Raw genomic sequence first — 21,155 nt, forward strand, 5'->3', positions numbered from 1 at the left:
CCCCCTTCATATGATGTGTTTAGCTCCTTTAACACATCGAGAGCTTCTTTAGGATAAAGAGACACTCAACAGCATTACCTACTGTGTGCTGGGTACTGGGCATAGAAAGATGAATAAGACAAAGTTTCTGCCCTCAGTTTCTACGCAGAAGCTAGACATTGAACAAATATTTTCAAGCGTGGTAAAGACTATGCAGGAAGCAGGCATGCAGGAGAGACTCCCACATGGTTCAATGCCTCTCCAAAGAAGAGGCAATTATGTTAAGACGTAAAGAATGACTTGGAATAAGCCGAGAAAGGAGGAGGTGGGAGATGAGATGGCGGATGGTGTGTTCTATGCACCAAGTCCTTGGGATTCAAGAACTCAAGTAAACTTCTAGTGAGGCTGAAGGCAAATAGTGAAATGCAGAATAATGAAAAGTAAGATAAAGATTTCCACATTCAACTTTCTACCTCCCAGTCCTAAAAGGGGCCTGGCACACAATAAGGCTCACTCAATACTTTGGTGAACGATGTCCTTGGGACATGATGTGCTCTTCACGAGAGTTTACAGTCCCACAAACTGCTACCTCTTTGTCCATCTGGCAAACTCCCACTCATCTTTGAAGGTCCTTTACATTTATCTCTTTGGTGAGGCCTGCACCCAACATCCACTCCCTTCCAGGGGGCTGTCAGAACACCTATTGTTTCCTTTTCATATGTATATAATATATATATCATATACATATATATTTTTAAATCACCTTCTTTACTAGACTGTGAGATTCTCAAGAACAAGAACTAGCTCTGATTCCAGATAGATACTTGTACATGTTCCTCCTTTTGCAAGCATCTGTTCCAAAGTCCTCCCACAGTAGGAGGACCTTCCAGTAGGGACTTTCACTGCTCCCAGCTGAGCGTCCTCACTGATTCTCTGAATTAGGGGAAGCACGCCTTGCCTTTCGCTAGAGTTCCTGCCATAATCTGGCCCTGCCTGCCTCTTCTCCAGCTCCCACACTACATTTCCATTAACTCACTTGGCTCCAGCCATACAAGCCTTCTTTCTTTTCCTCAAACATGCCAAGCTTAATCTCACCTTAAAGTCTCTGTAGTTCTGTCTAGAACATTCTTCATCTAGATTTTCAAATGGCTAACTTTTTCTCATCATTCAAGTTTCATCTCATATATTATATCCTAAGAGATGCCTTCCCTGCCCACATTAAAGAAGCTCCCAACCATAGCCACTCCTTGGTGCATCATCTGGCCCTATTTCCTTCTTACACCTATCGTTACCTGAAATTATCTTATTTACTTGTTGACATTTTTTACACCTTGAGAAGTGCCATGGTAGCTAAGATTTTTGTCTCTTTTGTTCACTACTGCATCTCCAATATCTAGAATAGTGCCAGGTACATAGTAGGGTTCAATAAGTATTTGATGAGAGAATTAACACAATCAAAGTGGCTTTTGGGATCCTGAGGGTGAGTATCACACTCATTTACCCCCTTTTCCCAGCTCTGAGGAAGAGCAAAACTTTGACCAGATGTAATCCCAACATCCAAATTATGTTATGGGCTCTGCAGACTGAGGATCAGGCTTGAGTCCTGGCTCTGCTACCAATTTCCTCATGTAACCTCATTTCTGAGAGAGAATTTGGTGCAACAGGAAGAGCATGAGGTTTGGAATTGGCTACTTACCAGCTATGTGACTTTGAGCAAATTACTTAAGTTTTTAGTTCTGTCATTTGTCAAAGGAAGGTAATATGATTGATCCCCACAGGGTTGTTGTAAAGAGACAACTAGGGATTGTAAGCACTTACTGAATGTAATTTCTCTTTCATCATTTCTGAATCTTCGTTGCCCCATTCATAAATTGGGAGAATTAGGTATCTTTTTCAAGAGAAGTGGGAAAATACAGATCTTTACATGAAATATCTCAATTTTTAAATGTTGGAAATTAAATTTTGTAAAAGACCTCTCGTGCTTCTTTTGAAGTTAACTTTTAAGCTTGAGAGCCAAACAAGATACTTCTGTGGACTGGATCTGGTCCGTGTGCCATAATTTTCCACCTAGGCTACTGGGTTGCTGGGGATGCTGTGACAACACTTACTGTGTAACTTAGGCAAGTCAGTTAGCTTCAGTTAGCTCATCTGTGAATTTCAATTAGCTCATCTGTGAAACGGACCCACCTTTGTGCGGATCGAGATCAGATGTGCAAAAGGCTTAGCATAACGATGGCGCATAAGAGGCACACCACGCAACAAACAGCAGCGGTTGCTTGGGTGTATGTTGGTAAGTATGTATTCGAGGAGCAAGATATTCCAGAGACCAGGAGACCGTGAAGGCGACGCTGCGAAAGGAGAAAAGATGGGAGAAGAGGCAAAAAGAGGGAAGGGAAGAGGTGAGGAGGCAACAGGGTCCGCCCTCCAGGCGGGGCGCCAGCGAGAGGCCCAGGCAGGGGCGGGAGCGCACGTGGCCTATTTCGGGCGGAGCAGACGCGCTTGGCCGCAGCTGAGACCTCCGAGCCAGCCGCAGGAGACGAGCCTTTAAGGTAGGTCACTACCGGACTGTGAGGACCTTGAACACCGAGTAGGGCAGCCCGGGGTCTTTGGGAGTCGGAGTTGAGCGGAAGGCACTGGGTGTCGGCTCGCCACCCTCCCGGGGCAGTTTGGGCCGGACGCCTGGGTCCTCTGGCCCCTCCCCTAGGGGGCGGGGTTAGGCATTCTGACCAATGGCCAGTCGTCACCGAGGCCCCGCCTACTCCCCGCCCCCGGAGTCGCGGCGTCGCAGAGTGCCCAACCGCCCGGCGCCCTGGCCTGGGGCAGCTCGAGCGCCCGAACCTGTGGCTGGTGAGTGCGCACCCCCTCAGGGTCTCCGTCCCGATCCTGACTCCAGCCCGTGCCCTAGAGCTCCGGGCCGCGGACCCAGGCACCGGGGAGTGACTCAGCGCGGGGAGGGTGGTGACTCACTGGGGCTAGAGATTCGAAGTGTTCAGGGCCTTGAATGCCGGGATGAGTGGGGTGAACGAGAGTCTTCCGAGCTGGTCCCGGGATAGGGCTGGGGCCTAGGGCCGGGCTGGGATAGAGGGAAGAAGGTCATACACAAACATCACAGGAGAAGCCACGGCTGCACCGCCTTGTGTGGGCCAGAGCCATGGTGGGGGGGCGGGTCCTGAGCTTCTGACTCAGCTCCCTGCCCCAGGACACCAAGATGCCCGGTGAACAGCAGACAGAGGAGGAGGAGGAGGAAGAGATGCAAGAAGAGATGGTACTGCTGGTGAAGGGTGAGGAGGATGAGGGTGAAGAGAAGTATGAAGTGGTGAAACTCAAGATCCCCATGGACAACAAGGAGGTACGTGTTCCACACCCTGGGGTCCCTTCGCCCCTAAACCTGGTGCAGGTCCAGCCTCCCTCACACAGAATCCAGGGATCCTGTCCCTACTTTCCCTTGACTCTCAGGGTTGGCCACCCATCCTTCTGTCCCACAGTCCATGCTGCCATCATACAGATGTCACGCCTACTGTGCCAGGCTCTGTGCTGGGTGCTGGAGAGTACACGCTCTCCTCGGTTCCTCGAGGAGCTTGATGTCTAGCAGGGTTAGACTGACAAGGGTGTTGAAGGTTTAAAGAGAGGAGTTTTAAGGAGATCAAAATATGAGTTAGATTTACCCATTAGAGACCCTAACGGCCACTAGGTATAGTTCTACTTCCCAAAACCCTACAGGACTCCCACCCACAGCCAGAGCAGCCCTGAGTCCAGCTGGAAGACTCCTGGGCCAGATTTGTGGGCCCAGGCTCCCTCTGATTTCTTCCTGCACAGGCGCCAGTTCCCAGAAAAAGAAAGTTCTGCTGCCCCCTAGTGGGTGTGGTGGGCCCTAGGGGGAGGGGGCTGGCTGCTGTGGCCTCCTCTTCCAGTCAAAATAACTATTTAGGGAATTCCCAGGCGGTCCAGTGGTTAGGACTCTGCGCTTTCACTGCGGTGGCCCGTTTAGTTCTGTTTTCTCAGGCTTCCTTGGCCCATCCTCCTAGCTCAGCCTGCCTCTTCCGGCCCTGTGAATCCCCTGGTCTCCACCTTTGGCCTATAAGTTAAGAACTCAGACTCCAGAGTTTAGGGTGGACTTCCAACTCTGTCACTCACCAGCTGTGTCACCTTAGGCAAGTTTAACCTCTTTGTGGCTCAGTTTCCTCACTGGTACAAGGGAAATAATAATAGCACCTACTTCTTGGGGTTGGGAGGATTAAATGAGTTAATACATGTAAAGAGTTAGAACTGTGTCTGGCACATAATAAACACTATGTAAGTATTTGCTGCTATTATTCATTCTTCTCCCTAAAGTTCAGGACCTTGGGCTAGGTCATCCTTCTGGAGATTTTTCTACTCATTTTTATCAAGGCCTTTCTGGGCTGAATCCTGAGGCTTGGGAGTGAACAGGGAAACCTAGAACATGGAGGCCTAGAGGATTGAGGGCAAATAACTCAAGGCAGTGGGGAAGGCTTCATGGAAATGACTTTGACATGGGCCTTGAAAACTTAGTGGGAATTTGGCAAATGGAGGAGGAGGAAGGGCATTTCAGGATGAGGAAACAGCAAAAGCAAATGCTCAGAGAAGATAAGGCCAGAGAAGTAGGCGGGGCCAGAGAGTAAAAGGTGTTGAAAGCCAGCTTAGGAATTTGGACATACTCTGTTAGGTTATGCGGTGCCATCAGAAGCCTCAAATCAGAGGAGAGACATGATCAGATTTTCTATTTAGAAGAATCGTGGGCTGCTGTGGGGAGACCAGGTCAGGTATGGCTGGTAGCCTGCTCTAAGGTAGTGGCAGCAGGGGAGAGAAGATGGAAATAAGGGGGTTTTGGGGAACATTGATTGGACTGGATGGAGCTAAGGATGGGAAGGGTGGGTGTAGGCATGGCTAGTCATGAAAAGGCTGTAGAGCTAGACTCTGAATGGTATCATGTAGCGGTTAAAAGCATTGGCTCAAATCCTAACCACTATTTACCAGTTTTGCCTCGACAGCCTTTTCATCTATAAAATGAGATAATGAAAGTAAGATCTTTGAAATCCAGTCTAAGTATCACGTGGGTGACTGGATTTGGAGGAGGGTGGAAATGAGAGTTACACACACACATCCCACAAAGATTTAGCACTGTGCCCACAAGATAGCTCATCAACTTGCTGTGTGGTCTCCCTGAGTCTCGGTTTCTATGAAATAGTGGTCTCCAAAGCTCCTTCTAGTGTCAACATTCTGTGACTCTCAGCTCTCACCCAGTCCCATGGCCGGTCATTGTCCAGAACAGGCCTTAATTATGCTGCACTCAGTAGCTGGAGTATTCTCTCACTGCCTATTAAAATCCAAACTAGATTTAATGAATAGAAGGGTTTTGTCAGAGGGCTCTATGTACATCCAGTCCTGTCTCTCCCTGCTTAAAACTGAACCCTTGAGTGGTATTCTGTTTCCCTCAGCTCCTGCGCCTGGCATTCAAAGGTCTTCATCGTCTGACCTCATGGCTTCATCTCTAGTCACTCAGCACCCATCCCATGCCCCAGCTTCAAACACACCTGACCCTTCTTACCTCGAAGACTTTGCCCATGTGGTCTTTCAACCTGTAAAACCCTCTTCACCTTTCCCACCTGCTTTCCCTAGGAGTAGTGCATCTCCTAGATCAGGTTTCTTCATTTTTAACATGCGTACATATCACCTGGGGATTTTGTTAAACTGAAGAGTTTGATCCAGTAGGTATGGGGGGGACTTGAGATTCTGTATTTCTAACAAGTTTCCAGTGATGCTGACGCTGCTGGTCTGTGGACCACACTTGCTTTAGCAATGAGCGAGAGGATAGGGATTGTATTTTATACTCTGTACTCAAAAGAAGGGAGATTCTGACAGCTAAAAAAGCCCAGGTGAGGGAGACAAACTGTGTAGGTAACCTTAAACTTCTCAGTGAGATAGAATTGCATCATTCTATGAGAGAAGAGGTGTTTTAGATAATGACAGACTTCCAGTGTAAACCCTGACCCTGCCGATGGATTAGCTGTAGGACCTTGGTAGTCACTTACTTCTGAGTCTTATATCCTTATTTTAAAATGGTGCTAATACAGCCTAACCCAAAGGGTTGTGAGAATTTAAAATAAGAACATGGGTGGAAAGCACTTACCACACTTCCTGGCACATAGTGAGTGCTCAGTAAGTGGTAGTTATTGTTATTAATTAGAAAAGTAATGGCTGAGGAAAAAACTGGAATGTTTGCTCTGGTTTAAAACAAAAACACCTTAAGCAGGAAGACGAAATCACTAACTTTATTTTTTATTTATTTTTAAAATAAATTTATTTATTTATTTATTTTGGCTGCATTGGGTCTTTGTTGCTACACTCAGGCTTTCTTTAGTTGTGGTGAGCAGGGCTTCTCATTGCGGTGGCTTCCTTGTTGTGGAGCACGGGCTCTAGGCACGCGGGCTTCAATAGTTGTGGCTTCTGGGCTCTAGAGCACTGGCTCAGTAGTTGTGGGGCACGGGCTTAGTTGCTCCGTGGCATGTGGGATCTTCCCGGACCAGGGCTCAAACCTGTGTCCCCTGCATTAGCAGGCAGATTCTTAACCACTGTGCCACCAGGGAAGTTCCAAAATCACTAACTTTAAATACTTGGATTATCATATTCTTATACTACATGTATCCCCCTAGTACCCTAATGTTATAGTACAGATACCCTGTATTCTAATTTTTAAATCTAACAGCTGTAGAACTTAAAAGGCATGTAAGTCTGGTATTTGCCAGGCTTCAGTCACTTACCTGTTTGCTCATTTATTTAATGCTCTTCTTCAGATAGATTCACATTGTTTTGTTAAATAAATTTACCCTCATCTGAGCAATAATACTGATGAAATTGTGGGTTTCATGTGATCTGTTGTTTTTCTAATATCCATGAAAATAAATACATAATGATCATAGTAAGATAAGAGTTAGCCTACATAACACTTAGAATCCTCTTGCATTCTGTGATGTGCATACCTCAAGTCGGGAAATATTGATCTCACCTAGCCTACCTTGCCTTCCTTGGTCCACTGAGGCAGGGGAAGGGAGGGACTTGCCTGGGGTCTTAATGAGCTAGACTCAGCCCCTCTTATGAAGATTCTTCCTAGGGCACCCAAGGCCCCTCCTCCTGGAGCTGGAGATACCAAGGGTACTTGTGTGAAGGATTTCTTTTTCACAAGATAGTGAATCCAGCATAAGGAAGTCCTCAGCCTGGTCAAAGTCACCTTAAAGAAGGGTGCCAAAGAAAAACGGGCCAAAAAATACAGATATAATGAGAAAAATTCTCTCCACGATGGCTGACGTGATGAAATAGATGTCAAAACCAGGGCAAGACTGGAAACCATGACCTTGAATTCAGACTGCCGAATTTGCTGTGCGGAGTTTCTCGATTTAAAGTATCAAGTTGTATTTTAACCTTGAATCCCTCTTAGAGAGTGCCAGGCACTTGGAGTCCAGCGGCTGTCACATCTTCATGCTGTGTGTGCAGGGAAGCAGTGTAGCCTACTTGTTAAGGGTGAGAACTCTAAGGTCAGTCCTGACTCCCACTGGCTATGTGAATTTAATCTCTCTGAGCTCAGTTTTCTCAAAAGATAATGCCTGACTCAAGGAGGAGTGACAGGAAGATTTAATACAATAATGTACATAACATAGCACTGTCAGATCTTTACACTGTAATGTTATCATTATTATCATTATCATGATAATAGTATTTAAGCCAGAGTTCCCTTGGCTGGTGACCAGTTTCCCAAACTGCCTTGTTTTCAAATTTCTGAGGTGGTTACCAAAAAGCTACTGTCTTTTTAACAAAGGATCTTGAAGGCCCTGAAGGTGCCCTCCTTACAACTTCAGAAAGAAGAGGCCTCGCCACTCCCTAGTTGTCATTTACCCTCTCTTAACCTGTTTCCTTATCTATAGAAGAAGAATAGTGATAATCACTTGGTGGAGATGGAATATGGGGAGAAAGAAGCTAACACTGTCTTATCCTTAATATGTGCCTGGTTTTTCATTTGGTCATGAATTAATATCCTATTTGCTTAGTCCATAGTAGAGATTTAACACCACTTTTGCTAGGATGAGCCTTCTCTTTTCTAAGGAGGAAGCAATGTTTCCTCAGTATTCCTCTTTACTGTTAGTACAAACTGTTTTCCCTTCATCTGCCTCTTATAAAGCATTTCTTTTTCTGATTTTATCTCCAGAGGCCCAGACCTCATGAAACTGGCTTATTTTTGATTTTTTTCATTTCAGGCCTCAGAATAGTATTTGGGTTTCACCCTGGCTGCCTTTTTTGCAGCTTAAAAAATGATAGGTGCTTGCTCTTGAAAGTTTATTAGAGAGCCTGGACTTGATGGTGGCCTGGTTTCTAAGACACCGTGCTCTCCTGGGTCTCTTACTTCACTGGCTGCTTCTGCTCAGTCTCCTTTGCTGGCTGCTTTTTGTCTTGCCACCCCCATTTCTCTCTGCCTATTCCTTGGGCGAACTCATCCAGTCTCAAGGCTTTAAAAACCACCTCCACGCTGATGCCTTCCCAATTAACATCTCCAGCCTGGGCCTCTCTCCTGAGCTCCAGATGTGTCAAGGAGAACTGCAGATAAGATCAGAAACGGATAGTAGGTACCAACTTGCGCCTCCCTCCACCCTCAGCTCTGTAGATGGCAATTCCGCCTTAGCAGTTGCCAAGCTCAAAATCCTTGGAGTCATTTTTACTCCTTTCTTTACACCTCATGTCTAATCTACTATCAAATTTGCTGTCTCAAACTGCAGAATATGTCCAGAAGCAGACCACTTCTCACCACCTTCACTTCCCAACTTTGTCACTGGGTCCAAGCCACTGTCTTCTCTGGCTTGCAGTACAGTAGCCTCCTCACTGGGTTCCTGCCCCCTCCCCTCCTTTATTCTTTTTTCTTTTTTTTAATTAATTATTTTTTTGGCTGCGTTGGTTCTTTGTTGCTGCGCATGGACTTTCTCTAGTTGCGGCGAGCAGGGGCTACTCTTTGTTGTGGTGCGTGGGCTTCTCTTGTTGCGGAGCACAGGCTCCAGGCATGTGGGCTCAGTAGCTGTGGCTCACAGGCTTAATTGCTCTGGAGCATGTGGGATCTTCACGGACCAGGGCTTGAACCCTTGTCCCCTGCATTGGCAGGCGGATTCTTAACCACTGCACCACCAGGGAAGCCCCTGAAACCTTTTAAAATATGAGTCTAATCTGTTCCCCTCCTTGCTCAAAACCGTCTAACATCTCTATTGAGTCCTCACCTCATTCACATGCAAGGCCCTATGCTAAGATATCCCCTTCAGGACCACTCCATGGATTACTCTTCCCCTCCTGCCGTCCGCCCTAAGCAGTTTCTGGCCATTCGTAGAACAGGAAAACTCCTGTCTCAGGGCCTTGCTTTTCCCTCTGGAACCTGCTCTCTCACCTCCTTAGGTCTTCGCTCATGTGACATCAGCGAGGTTCCTCAACCCTATTTAAATTTGCAGCACCCCCTCCAATACCAGCACTCCTTACCCATTCTTCCTGAAACTAGGAATTAAAAAAAAAATTTAATGTTGAATCCCCAGTTCCTAGAACAGAGTCTGGCACATTGTACGCGTTCAATAAATACTGTATGAATTAATAAAGAATAGCTAGAATTACACTAGGCATTGTGCTATGTGCGTTTATGTTAATCTCATTTAAAGCGCACAACCGTCCTGAGAGGCGCACCCCGTGGCTTTTCCTACTGTACAAACGGGGACGGAGAGGCTGCAGCCGGCAGAGCCCCAGGTCTCTGGCTCCCGAGCCTCTCGGTCAGGGCTGACCTGTCCCCTGTCCCCTCTCCCCGCAGGTCCCGAGCGAGGCGCCAGCGCCGTCGGCGGACCCGGCGCGCCCACACGCGTGCCGGGACTGCGGCCGCGCCTTTGCGCGCCGCTCCACATTGGCCAAGCACGTCCGCATACACACGGGCGAGCGGCCCTTTGCGTGCACCGAGTGCGGCCGGCGCTTCTCGCAGAAGTCAGCGCTGACCAAACACAGCCGCACGCATACGGGCGAGCGGCCTTACGAATGCCCAGAATGCGACAAGCGCTTCTCGGCCGCCTCGAACCTGCGGCAGCACCGGCGGCGCCACACGGGCGAGAAGCCGTACGCATGCGCACAATGCGGCCGCCGCTTCGCGCAGAGCTCCAACTACGCACAGCACCTGCGCGTGCACACGGGCGAGAAGCCGTACTCGTGCCCGGACTGCGGACGCGCCTTCGGCGGCAGTTCGTGTCTGGCGCGCCACCGACGCACGCACACGGGCGAGCGGCCGTACGCATGCGCCGACTGCGGCACGCGCTTCGCTCAGAGCTCGGCGCTGGCCAAGCACCGGCGCGTGCACACGGGCGAGAAGCCGCACCGCTGCGCCGTGTGCGGCCGCGGCTTCGGCCACCGCTCCAACCTGGCGGAGCATGCGCGCACGCACACAGGCGAGCGGCCCTACCCATGTGCCGAGTGCGGCCGGCGCTTCCGCCTCAGCTCACACTTCATCCGCCACCGTCGCGCGCACATGCGGCGCCGTCTCTACATCTGCGCGGGCTGCGGCCGGGACTTCAAGCTACCCGCCGGAGCCACTGCCACTGAGCGCTGCCCAGATTGTGAGGGCAGTTGAACCGCCATTCTTGTCTCCGCGGGGTGCGAGCTGGGGAGGGGCACGCTAGTATCCCGACCTGGGGCTGCGTTAACCTGGACAACTCCCCGCCCCGCCTCCTGCGTCTCAGATGGGGTGGGACGGCGGGCCTGGCTGCCCTGGAACTGGGAGACAGGGAGGATCCCCTACCGGGGGTCCCTGGAAACGCACCCACCTCCCCCTCATTACATCCCCTCGGCCCGTGTTAGAGTGAATAAAGTATTATATCCTCACCCCACCCGTGCCTGTGAATGAGGTGGGTGGGGTGTGAATTAGGAGGAAAGTTGGGGGTCTCTCCAGGCTTAGGTGATTTAGGTGAATTGTCATGGAGTCAAGTGGGGCTATAAGCCCAAAAGTGTTCCAGGAACTGGTTTTGTCTGTGTGTGGAGTCATTCCACGCTTGGCCCTTGGTTATGTCTTCATGACCTCAGACCTAGAAGGGTCCATAAATTTAGCGCATTTGTGATCAACAGGCAGTGCATTCTGCAGAGCTTTGAGTGAGCCGGCATGAACCTCATGGAACTTGGTCTAGTAAAGAGAAGCAATAGTGGAAACTTTAGCATGAGGTTAAAGAACTTCAGTGCTACATTATTATTAGCTCATTTTCATCCTCAAAGCATCCCAAAGTGAGGTAACTCTTTTACCTCCATTTCTGCAGATGAGTAAATAGGTACCGACAGCCAGTGAATGGCACAGTGAGGACAAGTACACAGGCAAGTGCAGTCCCTTGTCATTGGAACTCTGATGGGGGAGTTGCTGGATAGGAGAGGTCTTCAGTGCAATCTTGGAGTTTAGAGAGGCTCTTCTCAGAGGTGGCATTTAAGCTGGTCTTAAGGTCAAGAGAGTTGGGGTTGGGGATGTATGGAGAGAACCCCTGAACCTGCATGCCAGACTTGTTAGAGCTTGCAGATGTCCTCTGGGGTGGAAGGCAGGGACAACAAGCAAGGACGTTGGCAGGAGACAGACCACTAAGGACTCTGGAAGCCAGGTTAAAGGTTCCAAGGCCACAAAGAAGCCTTGAGGGATTAGAGGGGAGGGAGGCATATGGCATATTATTGAGCTAGAATTAATAGGAGTTAAAGTGGACATGCGGAAAGGAGAGATGGGGCTGATTTCATTTCTCAGCTTGGGTGACCACAGGCAGTGTCATTGAGATGGGGACACAGGAGCAGGAGCAGGAGCTGAAGTGGCAGCAATTGTTACACCCCAACCTGGACACACTGAGTGTGAAGTAAATGTGGACGGGTCAGGGAGGTGATTGGAAGTAACATCTTGGGGATATCAGGTCTGGAGGGCATGGCACCACATCCAGAAGAGGGTAGCAGAGAACTTGAGTCTGTGACAGAACAGCCAGAGGTAGAAAAGCAGAAGTGTCTTGTCTGGGAAATCTAGAGGAAAGTGTTTTATGGAGGAAACAGCTCAGTCAGATGCTGCTGTGGTGTCCACTGTGTGTGAATTCGGGGAAAGTGATGAGAACGGTTTCAGTGGAGGGGTGGGGGGTGAAAGCCAGCGTTGAATGGGTTAGGGTAGAAATGAGACAATGAAGAAGCAGAGTGGATGGGTGTAGATCCATTTCAAGAGGTTTGGCTGTGAAAAGCATGAGGGAAGTAGCTAGAGTTTTGTTGGTTTTGTCTTGTCAATACGAAAGAGACTCAAGTATGCTTTTTTTTTTTTTTTTTTTTTGCGGTACGCGGGCCTCTCACTGTTGTGGCCTCTCCCGTTGCGGAGCACAGGCTCCGGACGCGCAGGCTCAGCGGCCATGGCTCACGGGCCCAGCCGCTCCGCGGCATGTGGGATCCTCCCGGACCGGGGCATGAACCTGTGTCCCCTTCATCGGCAGGTGGACCCTCAACCACTGCACCACCAGGGAAGCCCTCAAGTATGCTTTATGTGCTAATGGGATGGGCTAATGGAAAGGAAAAGACTTCGATTATATGGAGGAGAGAGGAGATAATTGATCAAGGAGGCAGGATGAAATAAGAGATCAATAAGCTAAGGCTCCTGCTATCACTGGTGGGCAGAGGAAAGGAGGGTTTGGGAAGTTAAAGCTAAAGCAGTTCCAATCTGATGGATTCTCTTTTACCTAGGAAGTAAGAGAGGTCACTGGTTAGGAGGACGTGACGTCATTAATAAGAGTGAGGCCAGTGAAGGGAAATGCTTTATTTTACTGATGTGGAATCAGGTTTCACCCTGTGAAGGCGGCAGGCTGCTAGTTCCCTGGGTAGCTCTGAAAAGAAAGTGATGTGCCTGGGGTCACACAATGGGTGAATCATACATACCCAACACTATCTTTAGGTGTAGAAGTGGAACAAGCAAATTGGCCTTGGGAGAGAAGGAGGGGGCTAAGGGGTCCAAGCCCCAAAAGAGAGGAAGCCCTGTTCTGCTTCATATCAGACAGACCTGACCCTGATTTGTGCTGGGGGCCAAGGGAGAGGGGCAGAGAGCTCTCTCAGGGCTGGGGTCCTGATGGACAAGGCCCACACCTGCCTTAACTGTTGAAACTTCCTGCTCTGTGCCCCTGAAAGTTTTGAGTTGAAAAAGCAAACATAATGACAACTGCAAACTTACACTGTCCTAAGCACTCTACTTAGAATAACTTACTTAAACCTTACAACCCTATTAGGTAGATAACATTATTTTCATTTCATTTCATTAATTAATTAATTTATTTTTGGCTGCGCAGCACGTGGGATCTTAGTTCCCCTACCAGGGATGGAACCCACGCCCCCTGCAGTGGAAGCGCAGAGTCTTAACCACTGGACCGTCAGGGAAGTCCCTTATTTTCACTTTAGATGAGGAACTGGAGGCACAGAAAGATGCCAATATAATCCAGAACATCATCCAGTATCAAAGATGGCATTTGAACCCATACAGCCTGGCTCCAGAACCTGGGCTCTTATCCAACACTACATAAAGCCTCCAGTCTTGTTTAGATAAGGGGAAGGGACTTACTTGCATGAGGTCAGACAGAGAACTTACTAGAAATCAGATCTCTCTGCTCTGCAGGTGGGAAGTATAATAGAGAAACATGGGCTTTGGGCTCACAGGTATCCCTGGTACCCCTCTCCAGCATGTGCTGAGACAGAGAGCCTAAGTCAGGGCAGCTGCCCCAGGAAGAATCCAGAAGTTGCTAACCAAAACTTTTATTGAGAGAGAAAAAACCAGGAGGCTACCTACTGGAGGTTCTTGGGCCTCAGACCTCAAGAAGGGTAGCGCCCAGGCCCATGATCTGTTAGGAAAGGACTAGAATGAGGTAGCATGGCTGCAGCACCCTCTGCTCCTCAGATGCCGTGCTGAGTTGCAGGTTCTGTGCCCACGTTTCTAGGTTGAGGCCTGACCTGTGGACTCACAGGCGAGGTCTGCAGGCCCCACAGCCTGGTTTTCAGAGGTGGCCCCATGGGGCAAGTCTGTGTACTTGCGGGCAGAGCCGCGGGACAGATGCACTGGGTAGCGTCGCCGGTTGGTGTCCATCTTGGAGAGCACTGCTCGGGGCAGATCTACACGGCAGCGGGCTGCCAATGCTACCAGGTAGATGAGGACGTCACTGAGCTCCTCTTGAAGGGCTGCTCGTTCCCTGGGGGGCCAGGCTTGGGGCCCAGGCTCCTCATCCGGCTTCCACTGACTGGGGACAGGACACAAAGACAGGCACACACACATAGATGCTAGCTAGGCCAATGGGTTCCACCTCTCTTAGGGGCACACCCCAGGCCTTGCAGCAATGAACTCCCACCTCCTAGGAAGTTCCTCCAAAGACAAGTCAACCCAGCTAGGCCCTGGAATCTTCATGGTGGGGAAGAGACCCCATCAGATGATTCACCCAGACCTCTGTGTCCCTACCTGAGCCAAGGAGTAGCCAAAAGGACACTTCACTTATCGAGACACAATTCTACTCCTCCCCTGCCGGCCTTAGCCACTGCCACCCCAGACTAAACCTTGGACCTGGACCACTGCAGAAGCCTCTAACTCATCTTCTAGTCTTACCCTGCACCATCTTTTAAAAGCACAAATTACATTTTGTCCCTCCCCTGCTTAAAACTCCCCCAAGTGTGCTTGGAATAACATCCAAACTCCTACCATGCCCTCCAGGTCCTGCATGAACTGACTCTTTCTTCCAGTGTCATCAACCACCATGCTCCCTCTCACTCCCCACCTAAACCCACTCTGGCCTTTTCTGCCTTGCAAATGGGCTAAACTGTCACAGGGCCTTTGCACTTACTGCTCCCTCTGCCTTGAATGCTCTTCCCCCCATCCTTCCCATGGCTGGCTGTTACTCAGGTCTCAGCTCAGATGTCACCTCCTCAGAAAAGCCTTCTCCCTTCTGTTACCTTCTTTCTCATCACCTTGTGTTACTTTCCTCATAGAACTTGTGACAATTCCACATCTTTTAAAATTAGTTCACTTATCTATTGTCAGTCTCCTTGCACTGTGATGGTAGGAACTGTGTCTATCTTGTTCAAGGCCATATCTCGATTCTAGAGGACATAGCACACAGATGGTGGTCATGAATCTGTAATGAACAAATGGCTTGCCCTCACACACATCAGTGCCCTCATTTGTCCATCCCACAGTGACTGCCCTGACTTAGGTCTCACCACCTTTTGCCTCATCTACACCAGCTTCCTCACTGGTCTCCCCTGACCCAATTCTCTTGGGGATCCAATGCACCCTGCAGACACAGTGACCTTTCTACCATTCAAATCCGGTCAGGTGTTCTGTCCAAACTCCATTACTTCCCAGCCCTGATTCTATCATTCTGTGTTCCTATCCTACCCCTGTCCTCCACAGCCACAGTATATTGAGTGCCTATTGTATCCCAGCCACTTGGGACACACCAGAGACCAAAACAGACAAAAGCCTTGCTCTTCCTCAAGAAGCTTACACTGAAGGAATCTTATATTCTCCCTGAATTTAACTTGCCCTTTCCCACCTCACTACCTTTGCAAATGTAAACTCCCCCTGTCTGGAATGCCAGAGGCAGGTCTTCTATAGAATACCTGCCTTTCCACCCCAGAGGCAGAGGTAAAGGACAGTTACCACTGTCCCCTCTTAGACCTGGACCTGCCTTGCTGTTTTCACACCTTTCTCTCCCAGGAGACTGGGCACCCCTAGAGGGCAGGGACCCATAAGTCATCTTTGTATGCCCAGCAACCACGTACAGAGCTTGGTAGTGAGGAGGGGAAATTGGACCCAGGGATATCTAATGGTCAAATAAATCCTCCCCTCCCCTCCCCAACACACAGACTCTTCCAGAAGCCTGTCATCTACTCACAAGAGCTCTGCCAGCTCCCCTACTTCCCCCACCAAGGCCAGGAGGAGGTTCCGAGGTTGGTGGAACTGGTCCCAGTCTCGTTCAGCAGCAAACTCAGCATGGAGGCGGCGGCTGGAATAGGAGAAAGGGGTGGAAGTCCAGGTCCCAAGGTTAGGGGATGGGGGAGGAGATGCAGGGCCCTGGCAGGTACCTCAGTGATATGTAATGGGGGCATGGGCATCAGGGGGGATTCTGCAACTAATTCCTTGGGTGGCCTAAGCAAGTCGTTTCCTCTTTAGGGAACTTGGTTTCCTCATCTATAAAATGGGTGGGACCTTACACAGACCCTAAATTATCGAAATCTAATAATACCTTCTTTTTCGTTTTTCCACCTCCTGCTGCTGCTTCTGCAGTTTTTCTCCATCTGGAATATCCCTATCTCTGTATATCTAAATCCTATTGATTTTACAGAATACAGCTCCAGGATACTTCCCCTAAGAAGCCCTCTTTGATTTCCTCCAGCAAGAAATGCCTCCCACCTCTCAACACTACATTTACCACCGTCCTACCTCCCGCTCCTGGAGGGCAGAGACAGGGCAGAAGCAGCATCGTACTCCGGTATATCCCCTGCCTCAGGTGTGCATTAAGCCCATTTTACAGAGGAGGCGGTTAGAAGGCTCGCCTGCGGGGGGTCAGCCAGCAGAGCTAGGACCTGAGCACAGCAGCTAGCCTTCTTCCCGACCACGTGGAGGGGCCCTCCCCAAACGGAGGGAGAAAGGGGGCGATCTCCCCAGCCCAGCCTGGGCAAGGACGGCTTACATGTCCTCGAGCGTTGGTTCCGAGCTGAAGCTGAAGGGGGCGGCAGCAGCAGTGCCCTCTCCTCCTGCATCCCCACGCGTCTCCCCACCCGCGGACATACCGCCCACCCCGCCGCAGCCCTGACTTGCTGAAGAACCTGGAGCCAAGCTCGGAGCCCCCGCCTCCAGAGCGCCTGACCAATCACAGGCGTTCATGACTGCTTCACGGGGGCGGAACCAAAAGAAAGACCAATTTCTTATGTGAAGTTTGCTACAGCCCGCCCCTTACCCGGACAGGACCAACCTAAGAGGACTTCATGCTTGCGTTCTTTGGCGCCGGCCCCCTAATTCTTCAGTCTTGACCAAGCATCTTAAAGGTATAGGTACCAGATTCGACCAAGGGAAGACACAAAAGTCAGAGAGTGGAGAGCGCAGGCGCATCACTTCCCTTTTGGGCGCCAGATGGCGCCAAAGCAAGATGATGGCGGGGAGCCCCGTGGAGAACCCCAGCAATGAAGGGTTTAAACGAGAAAGGGGAATTTATTAAAAGGATACAGGAATGTCTCCAGGATACAGCTGAGCCTGAGGAGTAAACTAGAAGTAGGGTAGCTGTTTCAAGCATTTTACATATTTATTTTTTGGAGGCCCTGCTAAATCTATAGTTTCTTTTTATTTTTTGATTTTTATTTATTTTTTTTATACAGCAAGTTCTTATTACTTATCTATTTTTTACATATTAGTGTATATGTGTCAGTCCCAATCTCCCAATTCGTACCCCCCACCCCACGCCGCTTTCCCCCCTTGGTGTCCATACGTTTGTTCTCTACGTCTGTGTCTCTATTTCTGCCTTGCAAACCAGTTCGTCTGTACCATTTTTCTAGATTCCACATATATGCGTTAACATACGATATTTGTTTTTCTTTTTCTGACTTACTTCACTCTGTCTGACAGTCTCTAGGTCCATCCAGGTCTCTACAAATGACCCAATTTCTTTCCTTTTTATGGCTGAGTAATATTCCATTGTGTATATGTACCACATCTTCCTTATCCATTTGTCTTGTCAATGGGCATTTAGGTTGCTTAAGCATTTTACATATTTAATCCTCACAGCAACTCATTCAATCCTCAAGTCAACCCTCTGAGGTAGGTAATACTATAATAATCATCCACATTTTAGAGATACGGAAACTGAGAGATTGAGTAGTTTAACTCAACACCTAGTAAAGTGGTAGCCAGATTTCAAATTCAGGCAGTTTGGCTTCAGAGTCTGTTAACCCCTATGTCATATTGTCTCAAATGGTGATAAGTACGATGAAAAAAGAATCTGGGACTGGTAGGTAGCAAGACAGAAAGGACCGGGATCCTTGATAACATTGCTGAGCCACTTACTTTTACAAGTTACAGAGATGCCCTGATTTAGGACTCTGGTTATATAATATAATAAATCCCTTTATCGAGGGACTTCCCTGGTGGTTCAGTGGTTAAGACTCCATGCTCCCAGTGCAGGGGGCCCGGCTTCAATCCCTGGTCAGGGAACTAGATCCCGCATGCTGCAACTGAAGATCCTGCATGCCACAACTAAGACCTGGCACAGCCAAATAAATAAATAAAATATTTTTTTAAAAATTGCTTTATTGGTTAAGCCACTTTTAGGGTTTTCTGTTTGTTTGTTTTGGGTTTTTTTTGTTGTTACTCGTCTTTGAGAAAGTGATATTTAAGCTGAGTAAAAGTCAAGGGGAAAAATCAAGAGTACTAGGTAGAGAGAACACCAGTGCTTAAAGCAGGAAAGGCTTGGCATGTTCTAAAGGCAAAAAGAATTCCAGCATGGCAGGAATGCAGTGAGCAAGGGGGAGAATGGTGGGATATGGTGTTGGAGAAGAAAAAAGAGGCTAGATCAGATCAATCAACCATGGATTTTATTTCATATTTTATTTTATTTTGGATTTTAACTATTACGGGAACACTTTGGAGGATTTTAGGCAGGGGAGCAGTATGATCATGTGTTGTATTTCTGAGCCCTCTGACTGCTGTGTTAAGAATGAACCGAAGGGGGGACTTCCCTGGTGGCATAGTGGATAAGACTCCACGCTCCCAATGCAGGGGGCCCGGGTTCCATCCCACGTGTTGCAACTTAGGAGCCCGCCTGCCACAACTAAGACCTGGTGCAACCAAATAAATAAATAAATATTTTTTAAAAAGTAGCATTCTATGTAATTTGACCTTATATTTAAAAAAAGAAAAAAAAATGAACTGAAGAGGGCAAGAGTAGAAGCAGAGAGATGAGTTACTGCAGTTTTCCAGCAACAGATGTTGGTGCCTTGGACTGCTGATGGCGGGTGAAGATGAAGAGAGGTGGATGCATATTTTGGAGATAGATCTATAGGCTTTGGTGGTTTTGAACTAGTGAGATGGGAGAAAGGATAGAATCAAGCATGGCTTACAGGTTTTGAGTGTTGAGCAACCTGGTGGATGGATGGTGATTCATACTGGGATGTGGAAGATGAGGTTCAGGATTGAACACATGAGGCATCAGAAGCGTGTTTTAGGACAAAGCAAGTTGAAGACGCGTATCGAATTGGCAGGTGGATTTATGAGCCTAAGTTTTAGAGGAGAGATCAGGGCTAGAGATTCAGATTTGGTAGTCTTAGTCATTTAAACAGTACCTAAAGTCAGGGAATTGGAGAAGAATAACTAGTATAAGAATCTAGGTAGACGAGACCAAGATTTGGGCTACTCCAACATTTGGCAGCTGAGCAGAAGAGAAAGGTGAGGTAGGAGAAAAATTGACAGAGTGTGAAGTTACGGAGCCTAAGGGAGGAAAGTGTTCCAGAACGAGTGGACATCTGATGCGGCTGAGCTGCTGGGTAAAATGAGAGCACAGAACTTGCTAGATTAGGCAACATGGAAGTTGGATATAGGGTGCGGGAGATAAGAGGGAGTCCTGGGTAACTCCTTGTTTTCTGGCTTGAGTAAATTGGATGGATAGTTTTGTCATTTGCTGAAATGAGGACACAGAAGACCTGGGAGTTGGGGTAGGAGGGAAGACAACGAATTTTAGTTTGGAACACGTTGAGTCCAAGATGACTCTAGAACACCCAGATGATGTCCAGCAGGCAGGTGGACAGACAGGTCTGAAGTTCAGAGCATTGAACTACCTTATGGATCTGGGTACTGAAAGTTTCAGGAGCCAAGTACCACCCCTAGCACCTTCCCTGGTGTTTGCTAAGCTTCTCCAGACCAGAACCCAAACTCTTACTGGAATGTAAAACATCACTTGGAGAGCAGTTTTCTCAGGAGTCCTCTGCATCTCGGATTTTTGAAGAGTCAGGTTTCCAGGACTTCTAGAGTTCCCAGGTCAGATGGTCCTTGGAGACGGACCTGAAGGAGGAGGCGCTCTCTCTGAGACTGCCTCTGCCCATCTCCCCTAGGAGGTTCCCTGGCTGAGTTGTAAAGCTCCTGCAAAGCATCCTGCAGGGACATCCAAGTTCTTTGCTCCAATGGCATCATCCTCTAAAGACCAACCATCAGCACGGCATGGAGTTGGGGGTGGGGGCGGGGGAGACCCTCACGAGGGAGAAGGAACAGACATGAATATATGATTGGCCCCATCATCTGGACTTCTCATCCCAGGCTCTTCCTGAACCTTCACCCCACATCCTGTTAGTTTTCTCCATTCTCCTCAGTCACATCTAGGCAACCAGACTTCTTTAGTCAGGGCCTCAGTGTACTTGGTCTTGCTTTTTGGTCCACATTTGTGATTAACCCTTTAGAAGTCTATCCCCCCAGAGACTAGGTGCCCTAGTCTTTTCAAACCAAAGGTGTTTTCCCCAGTGCAGGCTAATAAATGTTTAATGACAGGGTGGACGGGCTGGAACAGGCAAATGTGTCAATGCACACATATGCCCTTCTGGTACTCAGGAGTTTGGCCACCTTCCCCACTACAGCCAAACAGATGCAGCTGGTTCCAGTAAGGCTCTTTGGGAAACCCTGGAGTAGAAGTGTCAACAGCAGCTGGAGAACAAAATAACAGAAGCCCATAAGCTGGGTAGGTGGTATCAGGGTGGGGGAACCTAAGCCAGTCGGAGGTCCCAGAGACAGCAGCGTGTGGTGGGAAACTAGGAGTCAGGTGATTGGGAACCTATCTACCAATGCTCTTGGGAAGATTGTTTCTCTTCTCTGAGCCTCAATTTCTCTATATAATGGGGGTCTGGCCTAGGTGGCCTCCACAAGTGTGCTAGGAGGACCAGGACAATATATATTTTGTTCATGGCTGGATCCCGAGAATCTACTGCAGTGCTGTTCTTATTCGAGGTAGATCCATAGGCCTTGTTGGTTTTGAACTGGGGGACAGGAGAAAGGGTGCTGCTATAATTAAAAATATTTCTTCTTGAAAAAAAAAAAGAAAAAAATATTTCTTCTTAAATTTTTCAGGAGGAGTCATGACAGAGGCTTTTAGGAACCTCTA

General features: G+C 48.6%; 2 protein-coding genes across 4 annotated transcripts; one reads left to right on the forward strand and one right to left on the reverse strand.

Moving 5' to 3' along the window:
• The first annotated feature begins 2,449 nt into the window (after nt 1-2,449).
• Nucleotides 2,450-10,881, forward strand: ZNF771 (zinc finger protein 771). 3 transcript variants are annotated; one of them, XM_029222363.1, is made up of 3 exons: nt 2,450-2,528; nt 3,179-3,328; nt 9,824-10,878. In XM_029222363.1, exons 2-3 carry the CDS (start codon nt 3,188-3,190, stop codon nt 10,625-10,627), a joined length of 945 nt encoding a protein of 314 aa, XP_029078196.1. In that variant the 5' UTR covers nt 2,450-2,528; nt 3,179-3,187; the 3' UTR covers nt 10,628-10,878. The 3 variants fall into 3 exon arrangements, with proteins under 3 accessions (XP_029078196.1, XP_029078195.1, XP_029078198.1); XM_029222362.1 differs by having other exon boundaries at nt 2,458-2,826; nt 9,824-10,881; XM_029222365.1 differs by lacking the exon at nt 2,450-2,528 and adding an exon at nt 2,581-2,826 and having other exon boundaries at nt 3,166-3,328.
• A 2,891-nt stretch (nt 10,882-13,772) lies between these two features.
• DCTPP1 (dCTP pyrophosphatase 1) lies at nt 13,773-16,843 on the reverse strand. The gene is made up of 3 exons (XM_029221389.1): nt 16,713-16,843; nt 15,915-16,025; nt 13,773-14,267 (listed from the first exon to the last, which is right to left on the reverse strand). The coding sequence occupies exons 1-3, from the start codon at nt 16,808-16,810 to the stop codon at nt 13,967-13,969; spliced, it is 510 nt and encodes a 169-aa protein (XP_029077222.1). The 5' UTR covers nt 16,811-16,843; the 3' UTR covers nt 13,773-13,966.
• Between the last annotated feature and the right edge of the window lie 4,312 nt (nt 16,844-21,155).

The sequence above is a fragment of the Monodon monoceros genome, unplaced genomic scaffold (genome assembly GCF_005190385.1).
Source record: "Monodon monoceros isolate NGI ecotype Baffin Bay Population unplaced genomic scaffold, NGI_Narwhal_1 Super_Scaffold_13, whole genome shotgun sequence".
NCBI classification, from domain to species: Eukaryota; Metazoa; Chordata; class Mammalia; order Artiodactyla; family Monodontidae; genus Monodon; species Monodon monoceros.